This window comes from Rana temporaria, chromosome 3 (assembly GCF_905171775.1).
Source record: "Rana temporaria chromosome 3, aRanTem1.1, whole genome shotgun sequence".
NCBI classification, from domain to species: Eukaryota; Metazoa; Chordata; class Amphibia; order Anura; family Ranidae; genus Rana; species Rana temporaria.
In genome coordinates this window covers 81429205-81446233 of record NC_053491.1, presented here as the reverse complement: position 1 = coordinate 81446233, position 17029 = coordinate 81429205, and the positions used below count along the sequence as shown (strand labels likewise).

Sequence of the window (17029 nt, the reverse complement as noted above, 5' to 3'; positions counted from 1 at the left end):
ATTACGTTCGCATTTGTTGCGCTATACAAGTTACTCACTCACTCAAAATTGTCCGATGTGTCCGCCATAATGTCGCAGTCACGAAAAAAATCGCTGATCGCCGCCATTAGTAGTACATATTTTTTTTTTTTTTAACCAAAAATAGATGGAAGAATACGTATAGGCCTAAACTGAGGGGGAAAAATGTTTTTATATATTTTTTTGGGGGATGTTTATTATAGCAAAATAAAACACATTGCATTTTTTGCAAAATTGGCGCTCTATTTGTGTTTATAGCGCAACAAATAAAAACCGCAGAGGTGATCAAATACCACCAAAAGTAAGCTCTATTTGTGGGGGAAAAAAAGAACGCCAATTTTGTTTGGGAACCACGTCGCACTACCGCGCAATTGTCAGTTAAATCGACGCAGTGCCGAATCTCAAAAAGGGGCCAGGTCCTTAACCTGCATAATGGTCTGGGTTTTAACCGGTTAAATAATTATAATTTGACTTGATACACTGCTAGAAGATAGTAGAAAGTTTTCTGAGCAAGTTTTGTCACCATGGTGATACCGACGTCATAACTAATAGTGAGGGAAAACATGAAATGGCCTTCAGTAGTACTAAACCACTATTTCATGAAACATTTCTTTATGCATATTCATCTTCTCTTTTTTTTTTTATGGGTTGTCACAGTTGCCTGGAAACACAGTAGATTATTAGGATGCCTTAATTCCATGCTAATGAGGTCTGTGGCTTCTTTTGCAATGGGAGATGAGTCACAGCCACTACTATCAGGAAACTATGCTACTTTCCTTGATTTCTTTTTTCCTTGGAGGTGGTGGAGAATGGGGCATGTGGACAATAAATTGTAAAACACTTTAAAATGTTGTAATAGTTGAAACGCATAGTTTGTGAATTGTTCTGATGTTATGTAATTCAGTTTCCATATACTGTATTCGCAGGAAGATGAAACTTGCTGAACCTATTCCCTTGTAATTGAATTAATCATTTATTTGTTCTCAGATCCTGTATATTCTGCCAAGGTCAGACAATGAATTGTGTGTTTTAGACCTTTCACAAAGTAGAATGTTGCTGGAACAGCCTTGTAAGGATGACTAAGAATTCATGCATGTGTCAGCCATTCTCCTGCCAAGATGCCAAGAATTTTCTGTCCGAATCGGGGTCTGAGTCTCTTTGCTTTATATGTTAGAAATTGCTCCCAATTTTGGTGTGTGTGTGTGTGTGTGTATATGTATATGTGTGTGTGTGTGTGTGTGTGTGTATATGTATGTATGTGTATATATATATATATATATATATATGTATATATATATATATATGTATATGTATGTATATATATATATATATGTATATAATTACTCTCATAATGTATTGCCTGAAGTGATGAAAACCTAATTACTTACAAATCTAAGTTTGACAATTCCTGGAACATTTACATGGCGATCCTATGCCTGTTCACACGCTTGAATGTATTTGTTATATGTAATAAACACATAGCATTATATAACTTAAATTGGAGTTCCACCCATAAATATAACATTACATCAGTAGTTTTAAAAAAATGTCATTAGTCCTTTAAGAATTTTTTTTTTTTTTGGATGTCTTCAAAGTGTTGTTGCTAGGCAGAATAGTTAATCTTCCCTCTTCCTGCACCTAGGTGCTTAATGCTTCCTAACCTACACCGCACAGACTCCTGGGAATGTAGTGGGTGTAACTTTCCAGGAGTCTGTGCACTCCCCAGTCTCGAAGAATCATGTGACTTGGACAGTACAGGTGCTGAAACCTGATCTGAAACCTATTACACTGCTTGTGCAGCACTGAGCATGTGCGAGATCTGCAAGGCTGAAATCCAGGAAGTCATACAGTCTGGCTTCATGATGCCCACACTTAAGATGGCCCCAGTCAATTTCTATTTTATAAAGTGTCTAAATGCTGTAACAACCTAACAAAACGGACCTTAGTTTACAGACTAACTTTACTAGAATACATTAAGCTTGTGTATTACAGGGGTATTTATATTTAAAAAGTGAAATTGTGACCGGAACTCCGCTTTAATCTGAATGCAGTTTTTTGTGGTAACCATTGACTTATTTGTAATGCACCTTTTTAAAGCAGGGCCATCTTCTTCCTTTTTTGAACAGTACATCCAATACAAAAACATTGCCCTACTTGGGCCCACGGTGTTGGATTCGGGATTGCACCAAAATGGGACAAGCAGGGCCATCTTTAACATTGATTGGACCGTGGGCACATGTTTTCTTGGTCCCCCAACACCCCCCCCCCCCCCCATGGTAGGTAGTTCCTAATGGCTCAATCGTTAGCAGTGGCCACAAGGCTCTTTCACCAGACCCAGCAACACCATAGCAGTCATCCCTCCGGTAAGGTGTCCGCTCACTCTGGGTTGTCTATGACGACTCTGGTAGGCAGCACAGCAGGTCCTTATCCTGGCAGCAACTTCATCCCTCCACACTCGGGTCACACTCTGTACTCTCTGGTAGTCCCACACATGGCAGTCAGCTTTTGCTGGCACATGCTCTCTCTGATGGCCTCCTCTCACACACACTGTCCGTGTAGGCAACTTGAGAGGCAAACTTTGCCCAGGAAAGTCTGGTTCTCTCCTCTATGCTGCAAAGCTGGTGGGGGCTGTAGTTTATCCTCTTTCTTTTTTGAAGGGAAGCCTGTTTCTGGGGACTACATGTCCCATGATCTTCTCCCTACTGATTGGTCCATTCCTGTTGCTAGGTGGAAGAGACAGAGCAGATTATTACTGCCACTTCAGTGTTCTGCTCTGGTCCTCTTTCTATTGTATTAATCCCCCCCCCCCAGCAGGTAGTAAGCAGGGATTACAGAGAATCCACTCCTGTAACTCTGGTTAATTTATGCACTGCTGACAGGAGGAGGGGGAGAGGGTTGCACAGATAACCAGCAGCTCCCCTGTCACAACACAGCTAACTTCATGCACAGTAAACTAGTAGAGAGGACAGGCAGATGCGTTTGGCTGCATCGGGAAAATGATTTGTGGGCTCAAGGTGCAACCGCTTTGGTCATTCAAAGTACAACAGTGCTGAAAATTGTCCTGGGCAGGAAGTGGGTGAAAATGCCCATTATTGAAGTAGGTAAAGTTACTGCAGAAAGTGCACAGCACTGTCCATCTGTTATTTCACAATTTATGTGGGTGGCCGGGATGCAGTAAAACCGTTGCTCAGCTGCCCGTTTTTTACCACCCTTCAGCCGCCTGTCTATAACAGACCTATTTCACGACTAAGGATGAGCTCCGGCGTGTTCGCATAGAACACGTGCGGAGCCCGCCAGGAAGTCGGCACCCGGGCTGCGCTAATCACAGCCAGGCAGACATTTCCCGATCTCTGCAGCCGAGGATCGGGAAATGTCTGCCTGGCTGTGATTAGCGCAGCGTGGGTGCCGACTTCCTGGCGGGCTCCGCACGTGTTCTATGTGAACCCGCTGAAGCTCATCCTTATTCACAGCCTGTTTTGTACTTATTTATTCCTAGTGCAGGGTGTTTTTTTTTCTCTATGTTTACGCTAGAGCTGGGCAATTTGGGCCCCCATAAAAATCTGCGATTTGTAAAAAAAAAAAAAAAACTTCACAAAGTTGTTGTTTTTTTTTTTTCCTGATGGACACCGCGCTGGTCCTAAGTTTTTAGGCGAGGCCGCGGCTTCAACCTAGTCCGCCGCGATCCTGGGAAAGCGCCGTGTACTAGGCCGAAGCCGCGACCTCGCCTAAAAACTTAAAACCGGCGCTCCGCGGACTAGGCCGAAGCTGTGGCCTCGCCTAAAACATCCTGCTCGCCGCGATCCTGGGAAAAGGCCGCAAGCGGCGTTCCGGCCTTAGTTTATGCATAGAACGTACCTTCCCAAGCCCAAATGAAGGGATAAGTTCACCTTTTAGAAAAAAAAAAAACTGCACATATTTTTGGAGAAAAAAAATGTCTAAGTATTTTTTTTTTTTTTTTTTCACAGAGCATTGCACCTGCAATCAGTGGATCATGTGAGCAGTGTTGGGCTTCTGCCGCTTTGTTGTCTGTACCTCCCTATGTGTTTTCTGTTCGAGTCATAGGCAGTGTGAATGGACTAAGAGCGTGTTAATGAGCACACTGTGGGCATCTGAGAACTACCAGCTGTCTGCTGTAGTGGCAGGATGGGACTTGTAGTTCTCTCATTGACAGATTCCTGTGAATCAATGATGCAGTTGTGTGGGCTGGGGCATGTTGCACCCTAAATATGGGTGTAAAATGCTCCAAAAGGTGAACTTTTCTTTAATATTGAGCAGAATTAAGTGTTGCCCGCCACAACAATCCCAGTTTCATGTGAAAAAAATCAATTGCCCAAGAGGTTCTCTCCCTAGCGAGTAATTTGCATGCATATTTTTCTCAAGTGCATTGCTTTATGTTTTCCTACATTGAACAGCATCTGCCATTTAGCTGCCCACCCCTCTATTTTTAATTAGGTCTTGCTATAAGGTTACCATATACTATTTTGAAGTTATTGCACTTCCCGGAGTAAGTGTGCAAACTCAAAGATCATTCAAATTAAAAGAAGGAACTTCACCCTGCCTGCCACCCCACACTCTCTGCTCCTAAAAAAAAAAAAAACACCAAAAAAACTATATATAAATGTAAAAATTGCTGTCCAATCATAGGCTTGGCAGGGTCCAGGATGACCTGAGCTCAGAGGAAGTGGGTTCAATGTTTCAAACTATTATGCCGCGTACACACCATCACTTTATGTGATGGGAAAAAACGACATTTTCTGTGAAGTAAAAAACGACGCTTTTGAAACTTCAATTTTCAAAAACGACGTTGCCTACACACCATCGTTTTTTCACAATGCTCTAGCAAAGCGAGGTTACGTTCAGCACTTTTTTCCATTGAAGCTTGCTTCATAACTAGCTTCTGGGCATGCGCGCGTTTAAAAACGTCTTTTTTAACGTCGTTTTTTGCTACACACGGTCAATTTTTGTGAAACAAAAACCGACGTTTTGAAAAACGACACAAAAAATTGAAGCATGCTTCAATTTTTTTTGGTCGTTTTTCATAAGACATAAAGCAACGTTTTTCCCCCACACACGGTAATTTAAATTAACGTTTTTAAAAATGTCGTTTTTTTTCATCACATAAAGTGATGGTGTGTACGCGGCATAAGACTGGGGACATCTAGCAGCAGAAAAATGACGGGGGAAAATATCTGGGTTAAAGGTGAATATAGCTGTAAAAGCTAGTTTTTGTTTTTTACCTTTTAATGGGCTATTAATTTTTATCTTGTAAGTTTTTTTTTTTTTTTTGGTTGGATTTCTAATTTATATTGTAAGTTCAAAACGCATCTACTTTGTTTATTCTATGAGAACAAATCTTGGTTTCCAAGCTGTAGGCTGCAAAAGGCTAATGCCAAGTCAAATTCAGGTAATTGCTACCTGGAGTTCAGCTTAAAAAAAAACAAAACCCCAAAAATCTGATAGAATGCCCAGATGGCTCCAGACTTTTCAAACAAAGGGCTAGTTTGCTGTCATTCAAACTTTGTGGTCAGTGAGGGTAGAAAATGTGCCGGGCCCAGTATCAGTGAGAATACACACGGGGGGGGGGGGGGGGCTAAAGACAAATCCACTTTGCACTACTACAAATGCAAAGTGCACTTGAAATTGCGCTGAAAGTGCACTTGGAAGTGCAGTACATGTAGATCTGAGGGGGACGTGTGAGGAAAATAGCATTTTGTACGTGATTGGATGATAAAATAAGCAGAGCCTCCCCTCATTTCAGATCTTCCCCCTCAGATTTACAGCGACTGCACTTTCAAGTGTAGTTTGCACTTATAGTGCAAAGTGGATTTTCCTTTTGTAAATAACCCCCCATGGTCTTAGGATTTGTGGTCAGTAGGAGGAGTGCACCATTGGTATTGTATCAGTGGAATAAATAGTGCCCCACTGTTGGTGTCAATGGGAGAAATAGTGCCTCATATCACTGGCAGGAATGCTGCCCTATGGACCGGATAAAGGCTAATGAAGGGCCGCAGTTTGGAGACCCCTGATCTAGCTTTTTGAATCAAAGTTACAGATGAGTTCAGAGGGCGCCCTCTCTGCTTGTGAAGAGAAAACCATATATATTTTCTATTGTCTTTTTGCTATCTGCACCCCTAGCCAAGCCTGCTGTCTCTTCACTGCGTGCAGCTGCCTTTCTCCCTTCCAGAATTGGACTATCTTCAATTGTATTGAGGCAGTAGTATACAAGTCCCTCCCAGACCCTCTTTGTGAATGTTATGCATGTTACTTGTCAAATAAAGTTTTTGTATTTCAACAATGTGCCTGCTTTGGATCCAATACAGCATTTTATAGTATTGTTGCGAGTCACATGCCATTCAACTCCGTGCCTGGGACAAGTTGTATCCATTTTGTTTAAGTAGAACAATGTGTGCCACTGATGTGGTGTTTGGGAAGATTTGCTTGGATACAAAAACATTTGGATTATTAACCCTTCAGAGACTCCATTTATGAGGCACAAATTCACGTCTGTAGACTGATTTTTATCTTTTACTTCTTTGGAACAAAGGCATTGCTTGTCAAATAACTGAGGTTTGAAACACTTTGGACCATTGCACAAAGTTATCTCTGATTTCTTAAGATTTTTGAATGTGCATAAGTAGGCACATTACGAAGGCCAAAAGCGAATGCCGGTATTTCCCTGCTGACAGCTGAAACATTGAATTACATGAGTCCTCCCTGTAGCTCCCCATAACTTGGAAGCATACGTGGTATGTCGTCTTTGGTCAAAACAGTTGCTGATATTCTTGAAGGCCCTGAAGTTTTTTTTCTATGCAAAATCCACCTACCTATTGTGAAACTGGCTATATCATGGTGGATTGAGATTAAAGGGCGGACTTCATTTCAGGACCTCTGATAACATCCTTATGGGACAATCCTATATTTGCACAACTTGGTGAGATTCCAGATATTGCCTTATAGAGAATCCACATTGCTTTAACTATTGTGGACATTTACCAGGAGGGAACAAAGTACAGTGATACCTCGGTTCACGAACGCTTCTGTTCACGAACAACTCGGTTCACGAACAGAAAAGTTCATAAAAATATGCTCCGGTTCACGAACTCCGCCTCGGTTCACGAACAGGAGCCGCGGCCATTTTAATGCTATTTCCAGGCTCTCACATGGTCGTGACTTCCTGTAGGAAGACCGTGGAGAGAAGAAGACACACAGAAATAAGTACTGTGAGTACTCTGCAAACATTTTAAGTGATGTTTGGATTTTTGGTGTGCTTTTTAGCACATACAGTACTGTACTGTACTACAGTACTGTAAGTGCGGAGCAGCAATGAAGGTGACAAGAACAGCAATGCAGGTGACAATGTGCAAAGTGGAAATGCAAGTGATAATGTGCAAAGTGGAAATGCAAGTGATAATGTGCAAAGTGGAAATGCAAGTGATAATGTGCAAAGTGGAAATGCAAGTGACAATGTGCAAAGTGGAAATGCAGGTGACAAGAATGTGCAGCGCAAGCATGGTGGCAAAAAGAAAGTGCAGAGCAGTAGTAAAGGTGGCAAGGTTGTGAAGAAAATATACATTACTATACTGTACTAATGTGTATTGTAATTTGTTTCATATTTTTGTGCTTCAAAAACCCCCAAAAAAAGGTCAGCACGGATTAATCGGATTTACATTGAACCCTATGGGAAAATGTGCCTCGGTTCGCGACCAATTCGGTTCGCGACCAGAGTCAGTTCACGAATTAAGTTCGTGAACCGAGGTATCACTGTACTTATGCAAATACAACAGATGCAAATTTACCCCATAGTTTCTGTTATAGATTTCTACATTTGCACCATGCCTTGGAAGCACACTATAGTACCAGGATAAACCCATCTCTGAATACCCACTAAAGTCACAAGGTCACAGAGGGTTAATATCCACTCGATTTCCACTTGCTATACACTAACTGGGTGGGTAACACTCCAATGGCTAGTAAGACCAAATGGCAGACCCTACTATGTCTACAGAGAAATGGTATGATATATGCTGCTTGTCAGTGGTAAAGATTAAAGTGATTCTAAAGCCTAAACATTTTTACTTTTTTTTTTTTTTAACCCTCATGTTTTTTCTCCTTAATGCGTTCTATGCATTAATGTGAAAAACCTTCTGTCACTCAGGAGCCCCCCATTATACTTACCTGAGCCCTGTGTTTCCCACGACGGGAACAAGCTCACCAGTTTCTCGTGTCCTGATTGGGTGTCCACGAAGGGGAGCGCTAGAGCGCTTCTCTGAGGCACTCAAAAGGAGCCAGGTGCGCCGCTAAGGAACTTCAGAAGAGGAGGATCGGGGCCACTCTGTGCAAAACCAACTGCACAGCGGAGGTCAGGGGTGTATTTAGGTTTTTTGCTGCCCTAGGCCTGACTAAACTCGTGCACCCCCTAATTTAAATATGACCCACCCCTTCCTGTCAAGGCCACACCCCTTGCGGTTTAAGACCCACCCTGAAATTTTCAATTGGGGACACCAGTTCTGATGGCCTGGGGCGGGGGCAATGTATTCCCTTAATTTGCATAAATTTCCTCTCACTTCCTGTTTGGCTATGGGACAGGAAGTGAAGGGAAATCTCTGCAATGGGGCAGGGATGGTAAAAAATTAGAAACGACACCCCCCCCCCCCCCCCCAGTTGCAGAATGCCAACCGCCCACATACTGGAAGCAGTGCGGCCCGATTTTATGGGGGCGCTAAACTAATTTGCGTAACAGTGTAGTGCAAGCCGGCGGGGACACTGTCTGTGCTGCCCCCCTGCAAAGTGCTGCCCTAGGCCTTTGCCTTGTTGGCCTAGGCCAGGATACAGCATTGGCGGAGGTAAGAATTATATTTGTTTTTTAAAAACCCTGAACCTTTACAACCCCTTTAATGCATTCCCTGCATTAAGCTAAATAATGTTCCAGTAACTGTATCGCCCCCCTCATCCCCTTATACTTACCTGAGCCCTCGATTGATCCAGCGCTGTGGACATCTGTAGTGGCTTTCTCCACACTCTCACAGGCTTTGTTGATGCAGCGATGGCTGTTGCCTCCCCCCTGCTGTCAATCAAATCCTGTGACATGGAAGGGTCAGGCCGAACCGAACCACATGTCTGAGCGCAAGCAGGGCACCATGGGATGAGCAAAATCTGTGCCACCATAGGAAGCAGCTTCCTATGGTGACAGACCTAGAAGAGGAGACGGGGCACCGGTGGGGGACCTCAGAAGAGAAGGATCAGGGTCACAATTCTATTGCGCAGAGCACATAACATATTGGCCATTTAAAAAAACAAAACATTATCACCTTTATTACTGCTCCACACTTCCTTCGTGCCACCATGCTTGCTGTGAATTTTCTTTGGAGCCATACTGGATGTCCGGTACAGTATGTGATAAAAAGCTTTACAGCAAGTGTGCACAGGGATGTACAGTATGTGCTAAAAAGCTTCTCAGTACTATAGGTGTCTTCACAGTACACTTTCAGTGTGTCTCTGTGATCGCGATCTCCTCTATGGGAAGTTGCGACTACGTGTCAGAGCTGGGAAGATGGGCGCAGTTCGTGAAACGATAGAGGTTGCGTAACGAAGCACATTTTTGTGAACTCTTCTGTTTGCGAACAGAGTTGTTTATGAACTGAGGTATCGCTGTATATTGGATTATACTGTCACTGGTAAATGGGTAGTTGAGCTTAATTTTATCACCCCTTGGCTGCAAAGGCAGCCGGACAGGGGGGTATCCATGCAGGTCAAGTTCAATGGGCAGTACTGCTGCCAAAGGTGATGCATTCAAGTTAATAGGGCTGCGCCGCGACTGCATGTAATCCACACATTTTCAAAATGGTTGTGCAGTATTTGCAGGGTTAAATCAGACAGTGGGGGGGGGGGGTGACCCATCCCCTCCTCACTACCTGCCAGATGCCTCTGATAAGTGATCCACCGTGGATTGATTTTTCTGAGGGGTGGCAAGCACTGCAGCCACTATACATGTAAATGTAGCCTTGCATTACTTTTTTTTTTTCTTCCTTGCTCATGTTGCAATACAATATTGGGTGGATTGCAACACTATATATCTAAAGTAGATCAGGGTGGAGATATTTTTTGATTGAGGGATGTAGTAGATAAGTAGATATAGAGCTCAGGCTGAAGGGTTTTTCTATCTGTCTTTGTGTATGACTTCATTGTTGGGGTGAAAGGGAGGATTTGGCACACGGCATTGTGATTATGAATGAAGAGGTGGAGGCATAAAATAGCTTAAAGGGCAGGAGTAAATCTGTTAATTGACGATGAAGTAAGTTGCAAAGTGATCAACCTTGATTATTTCTGACATATGTCTTCCTGCCTGGGAAAACAAGGTTCTTGCTGAATTTAATTATTCATATAAAGTATAGATCTCTGCCCGTGAGAAATGTTATCCAGGATCCAGATTTCAATAGAGTGTTGTGTCAACCAGGAATCCTCCAGAGGTTACTAGAGGTTTCTTTAGCTATGGCTAATTGACCTTTTATCTAAGATGCCTACATTATTTTGAGTCCAAGCTCACTTGGCAGAGCCAGTGGCATGACACCAATGATATGTTTACCTGTCCGAAAGGGTGACATTCCGATCACTACTGTAGGAGGAGCATTTTTCCCACGACCTCCAATGAATTTAGCAGAGGTTCTCCGAGACTTGAGAATTGTAATGTAAACATTTTGGGAATGGCTGGTCTAAACTAGGGATGAGCTCCGGCGTGTTCGCACAGCCCACATGCAGAGCCCGCCAGAAAGTCTGCACGGCGCCGCACTAATCACAGGCAGGGAGACATGGTCCCGATTCTCGGCTGCAGAGATCGGGAACTGTCTCCCTGCCTGTGGTTAGCGCTGTGCAGACTTCCTGGCGGGGGCTCTGCACATGGACTGTGCAAACACGCCGGAGATCATCCCTAGTCTAAACCATGGTAAATGTTGCAGTCTGAATCTTCATTGCACTGTGGCTGCATGTGTTGTGATCAGTCCAGAGTTAAGTGAGAACCCGATAGTCAGTAAGGCTCCATTCACACTAATGCTTTTTTTTGATGCATTTTGCAGAAATGCAGGGAATTTTTTTTAACATTGTTTCCTATGGAACATGTTCACATCCAATGCTTTTTTGTGCCTCTGCATTTTTGGAAAGGGTCAGGGACTTTTTTTTTTCTGCAAAAAGCAGCGTTTTGCATGCAATAGAATTCAATGGACCTGCATCAAAAACGCATGTGCCGCGATTTTGCCGCAATTAGCGTTTTTTTTTACCTGTTTATAGGTTTTTTAACAGAGAACAGAGAAAGAGAAAACTTAGATGAAGTGGAACTGCAAGTATGTGGCCAAATACCTTGATGTCTTTTGTTTTACCACCAAAGGACTTTGGCCAGTAGTAGACTGTTCTGTGTTAGCCAGGGTGGATAATCAATAATTAAAAACAAAATCCTTTTTTTCTTTTTTTTTTTTTTTTTTTTTTTTTCATCGATTTTTTTTTTTTATTACATTTATTTTAATAAAAAAATACTTTTGGAGTAAAAATCTAAAGATTGTTTTCCATGTAAGATACATTAATAATTTAGTTTATTCAGCATGAAAGCTTAGTTATGCATATGGCTGTATATTCTGCAATGTTGACATTTTTGGTAAACTCAGTCAATAAATCCAAGCTCTGCAAGCTGAAATAACAACTGCATTGATGCATTCACACAATTTCACAGTAACCATGAGATAAAACAAAGTTCAGGAATATTCCTTTATTCCATTGTTTTGCAAATCTACATGCACCACAAACTGCATGAGTGAATTGCTTCTGATATCGCTGTTTTACTAACCTGACACCTTATTATTCTAAATGGGACATCTTCATTTTGTTTGACTTTAACTACCAACAAGAATAAGTCCTTACATTTAAAGAGTGCCTGTCAATTCAGATCCATCATGGCAGCGCCCGTTAGTGGGCATCCACTCACCTGCTGCCGCCATGTCCCTCACCTTGTGGCGTCACTGCCGCATCACCAGCGGTCCCATTAAAGTGAATGGGACGGTCGGTGAGTCAACAGCGGGTCAGAGGAGGAGCCGCTGTGGGACAGAGATGACCGTTGCTCTTAAATGATTTAAATCAAGCTTTTTTACTAGTGATTTTAAATCAAATCCGCCCTGGTGTTCGCTATTGACTCATGCAGAAAATGTTGAGTTTAAGCGATGGCCTTTATTGTTTAACTTAAGTTATTAAAGATGCCAGCTTTCGGGAAGCCTTAGAGTCCCCTCTTTTAGTATTTATAGATTTCTGAAAATTTGACCAACCATTCTTGTGACAAACATAACAATATAGGAATATCACTCTACTGCTTCCTGGCTCTGCTCACTGAACAGAAGTCATGATGTTGATTTAATGGGGTTGATTTACTAAAGGCAAATCCCTTGCATCAGCTGTCACTTTTTGAAATCGACATGGCTGTGCAACTTCATTCCCTGAGATCTGTGAATGAATAAACTACAAGTCCCGTAGACAGACTTGTATTTCTCAATGGACTTCAAGTGTGGTAATCAGCTGTTGGTCCATTGACTTTCTCTAGCTCTCCAACGCATAGCCTGTGTAGCGTACAGACAGGAATGGAAGAAAAGTTTTCAGGAGTGCAATGCTGTCAAGCTTCTGTAAAAAAACAAAAAACAAAACGCCCTTTTGCAAAAACATTTGCATTAATTTAATTAGATTTTTAAATAGCTAAATGTGTCTCTCTTCTGTGTGGAAAATGTATAATTGCAACTCACATAATTGGCTTTACAGAATTACAATCTTGAGGTTTTTTTTTTACATATTTGCTTAACGTTTTTTGTTTTAATTCATAAACTGATCCAAATGGATTGCATCTGAAGCTAACCCAACTTCTAAGGCAGACCATACATGATGATGATTATTATTATTATTATTTTTCCTTCAACCACCGTATACCTTCGTGTTTAATGTTGATTTGCTCTTTTTTGGATAAGTTATTGGTTATTTATCTTTGTGTATTTTTATTTATGTTTTCCATTGTTGCTTTCTTAGGTGAAATAATTGTGAATGAAGTGAACTTTGTCCGGAAGTGCATTGCATCAGATACAAGTGTCTATGACCTGTGGGGAAAACTGGTGTGCACCAACTTCAAGCTTTCCTTCATTACAGATAATCCTGTGCCATTTCAGGTTTGTACCATGTATGCAATTATAATTTTCGGAAGACGTATGAATTTTTGTGCTGACTACATCTGCAGAAATACTCAGAATAGAATATTAAAGATGAATATTAGGTATAGTCTATTTCTTTGCTGAACAGTAGACCCACCAAAAATACCCAATCTGAGTGCTGCTGCTGGGGAGAAAGCCTCATAGACTCTCAGGCCTCGTACACACAACCGTTTTCCTTGACAGAATCCATCAAGAAACTTGGTGGCAGAGCTTTTTTGCCGAGGAAAACGGTAGTGTGTGTGTTTTTCGTCGAGGGGGGGGAAAAAAGAGAACAAGTTCTCTTTTTCCTCGTCGGGAGTCTCAATTTCCGCGTCGGGCTGGTTTACGATGAGAAACACGTTTGTGTGTATGCTAAGAAACCCGCGCATGCTCAGAATAAAGTATGAGATGGGAGCGTGCCTTCGGTAAAAGTAGGGTTTGTAATGGAGATAGCACATTCGTCACGCTGTAACAGACTGAAAAGCGCAAATTGTCTCTCACCAAACTTTTACTTAACATGCAGTAACATGAGATTAGCAAAAGCAGCCCCAAGGGTGGCGCCAGTGGAATCAAACTTCCCCTTTTATAGTGCCGTTGTACGTCACCGCGTTTGAGAACGACGAAATTTTGTCTTGACAGTGTGTACGCAAAGAAAGCTTGTCAAGATTCTCGACAAGCCTAACAAGGAACTCGTCAAGGAAAACGATGTTTCATTTACGACGAGTTCCTCGGTCGTGTGTACGAGGCCTCATAGTAACCTGGAGAGGGAATATGAGCAGAGCCCCTTGCATTATATCCCATAGAGGTCCCTGCTAAATGCTAGGGACCCAACCTATCTGACTGTTTAGCCAGCTCTGTGAAGTTTCTTTGGTCTCGCGTTGCACCTTGCTTTGTATATATGCGTAGGTTTTGCATGCAAGTGCTTTACAAATCAGTTTGCACCACTAGGGTTGTGCAAATTTTAAATGGCAGATTCCTTGTACTCTGTCCCTATTATGTTCCATGCCATAATACATAGAAAAAAAAGTGTGTGTGTATATATTAGTGGTATTATATTTCCATACCACTTTTTTTAAGACAGAGTACCGATACTTTTTTTTCCAAGTACTCGCCATTACCGATTACCAATACTTTTTTTTTAATCTCATGCGACAGTTGCACATGTGTCAGTATTATTTTTATTTTTTTTTTACAATTTTTATTTTATTTTAGAACTGTGTCAGTGTGTTTTTTCTGTTTTAATTAATTAATTTATTTATTGCAATTTCTTTTTCTTTTTATTTATTTTTTTATCAGCCCTGTTGGGGGGGCTTTGGTGAGATATCAGGGGTCTTAACAGACCTCTGACATCTCCCCTTTGAGACATGGAAAGGGACTAGGGATACAGATTCCCCAGTCCCTTTCTCAGCAGCCTCAGCTGCGCTGAAAATGAATGGAGAGTAGACTGAGGCTCCTCTCCATTCATTAACTGAAACATTGTAAACACTGTATGTGAATGGACAGAGTCAGTGATCACTCCGAACGGTAAGGAGCCGTATTTACCGGCTCCTACCTCCTCTCTCCATCCTGACAGATCGAGGGGGTGGAGGAGCACGGAGGGGGGCGGTAGCACGGAAGTGGACACGGAGGGAGAGAGACGGCAGCAGAACGGTGGGGGGCTGGAGGAGGATGCGGGGATAGTCAGCGGTGATCGTGTGTGGGAGAGTTGCAAGCACCGACCACCGCTGATTTCACTAAAGCAGCTGAAAGCCGTGGGGGGTAGGTTAGAGAGAGAAGCCGAGAAACGTCTGTCAGACTTTTAAATCTATACAGCGGTGACTGTACAAGTATCGGGTGAAGCATCGGAGCATTTGTCCGAGTACTCAGGCAAATGCTTGGTATCGGTATCAGGACAACCCTAATATATATCTCCAGTATGGGGGCCGGAATTTATGGGGGGTATTTAAGCAGACTCCTTTGGGGGTATCTTTGTCGGTTCCAGTGCGCGATTCCTTGCATCACCAGGTCAACTCTTCCCAGCTCACTCGGGTTTATGAGTCTCTGTTCCCGAATTCGGTGTGTTTTGCGGTTTTTCTATTTGTGTTTTTTTTTTTTGATCGAGTCTTGTTCGCTGTCGCAGGTAGGATTCGTAACCATTTCTCGTATCAAGCATAGTTCTTTTTGATTCGTTATGTTCAACCTTACATATTTACGGCCTTTGCAGCGGAACTTATAAATAATTTGTATGTCTCCATGCGCAGTCTTTACATTTGAACTTCCTACCAACCGATTTGTATCGAACTCCTTTCATACACCTTACTACCGATTCGTATCGGATCCATTCCATGCACTTTACTATTGATTCGTATTGGAGTAATTTCATACACTTTACAACGGATTTGTATCGGATTCATTTCATACACTCTACAACCGATTCATATCGGATTTATTTCATACACTCTCATGCACGGTTACAATCATTCATGATTAACAGTTCGTTCCTACATGCTCAATTTTCTGCTATCCTTATTTTTGCTTACCAATAAGGCTACTTTCTTGCAGTCGTTGCAAGCATTTCTCCAGTGGCACGCAATCTGTCCGCTCATCGTCTCGAGTGGCATACAGTCGAGCCACTCACCGTTTTCTGCCTGTCGTTTCTCCTTTAGGTCAAAGGAGTTCAGGTCCCATACTGCACCAGGTTGGACGTTTCTTCTACAGGTAAAAAAAACACACAGGGATCGCACCTTTGGGCTGCTCATTGGGTTAGTTACTGTTGCACGTTTCTTGTTTTCAAAAGGCGAACCTACACAGACAAGGTCGCCAAATTATTGAGCTTGTTGACAGTACAAGCATTGGCAGACCAAGCATACGTCATGCACTTCCGATTGCAACATTCCTACTTTGGCCGTACCAGTCTTCAGCTTCTCGCCCCAGTACGCCCTGGGGCTCTGGTCCACAGGTTTGTGATTGGCACAGACAGACACCCAGTCAGTTCCTGGCTCACCTCCATTGCCGTTAACTCTTTTTTTGAGTTTTCAAAATTGTCACTCAACTCAACAGCGTTCAACGCTTCAGAGCGCAAACTGACGACTTAACTGCGCCTGTTCCTTTTCCTGTCCTTCTCGTTTTCCTTCTTATCTATCTTTCTGTATACAACTCCGCTCATTGTACTACTTCTTTGACTCCTCTTAACACATGCATCCCCTCCTTTCTCGTCTTATAGCCAGAGCCATGTCGCAGGCTGGCAGTGATGACTTCACACCCGCCCCTCTCACCCTCCACAGGTTCAGAGGGCGGCAGCATCCAGTCCCTCAAGGGATGAACCATCCTCAAGCTCACAGCAGAGCTGAGGCGCAGGGGCGTTCCCTACCCCGCTACAGACAGGAAAGTCAAGCTCTTTAGGCTGCTCTCCTCACAGCCAGTGGCAGCGGGACCCAACATGCATCCCTTGCAGTCAATAGCCTGACATCAGCTCTATAACCTAGGTAGTTACGGATGCCGCAGCCTTCACAGATTTCGTTGCAATTTTTGGCCATCACTGGTTTGCAGGGCCTGTATTTGTGGGAGGAGTCCGGGGGGTATTTAAGAAGACCATTCACCTGTGGTCTTTGTTGGTTCCAGTCCACGATACCCTCCCTCCCATTCTCTGCACATTTCTCTCCACAATCATCCACTACTTATCTTGGGTATGCCCCCTTTTCTTGGCATATTGACCAGCGTGCACACCTCAGGTCTATATGTTGTAACTCTTGTTTGTTTAAATGTTTACATTTATGCATATATTTTCTGTAAGCATGTGGGCAGAAATGTTGGAGCCGATGTTACGG

General features: G+C 42.8%; 1 protein-coding gene across 2 annotated transcripts in view; it reads left to right on the top strand.

Annotated features, from left to right (window-relative positions):
- Positions 1 to 17029, top strand: part of MTMR10 (myotubularin related protein 10) — a 119654-nt gene that overhangs the window by 45967 nt on the left and 56658 nt on the right. The window contains exons 2-3 of one of the 2 annotated variants that reach the window (XM_040342819.1): positions 13066 to 13202; positions 15869 to 15920. In XM_040342819.1, the coding sequence (XP_040198753.1) occupies positions 13129 to 13202; positions 15869 to 15920 (126 nt within the window). In that variant the 5' untranslated portion in view covers positions 13066 to 13128. The remainder of the gene's footprint in view (positions 1 to 13065; positions 13203 to 15868; positions 15921 to 17029) is intronic. The other variant, XM_040342818.1, reaches the window with a different exon arrangement.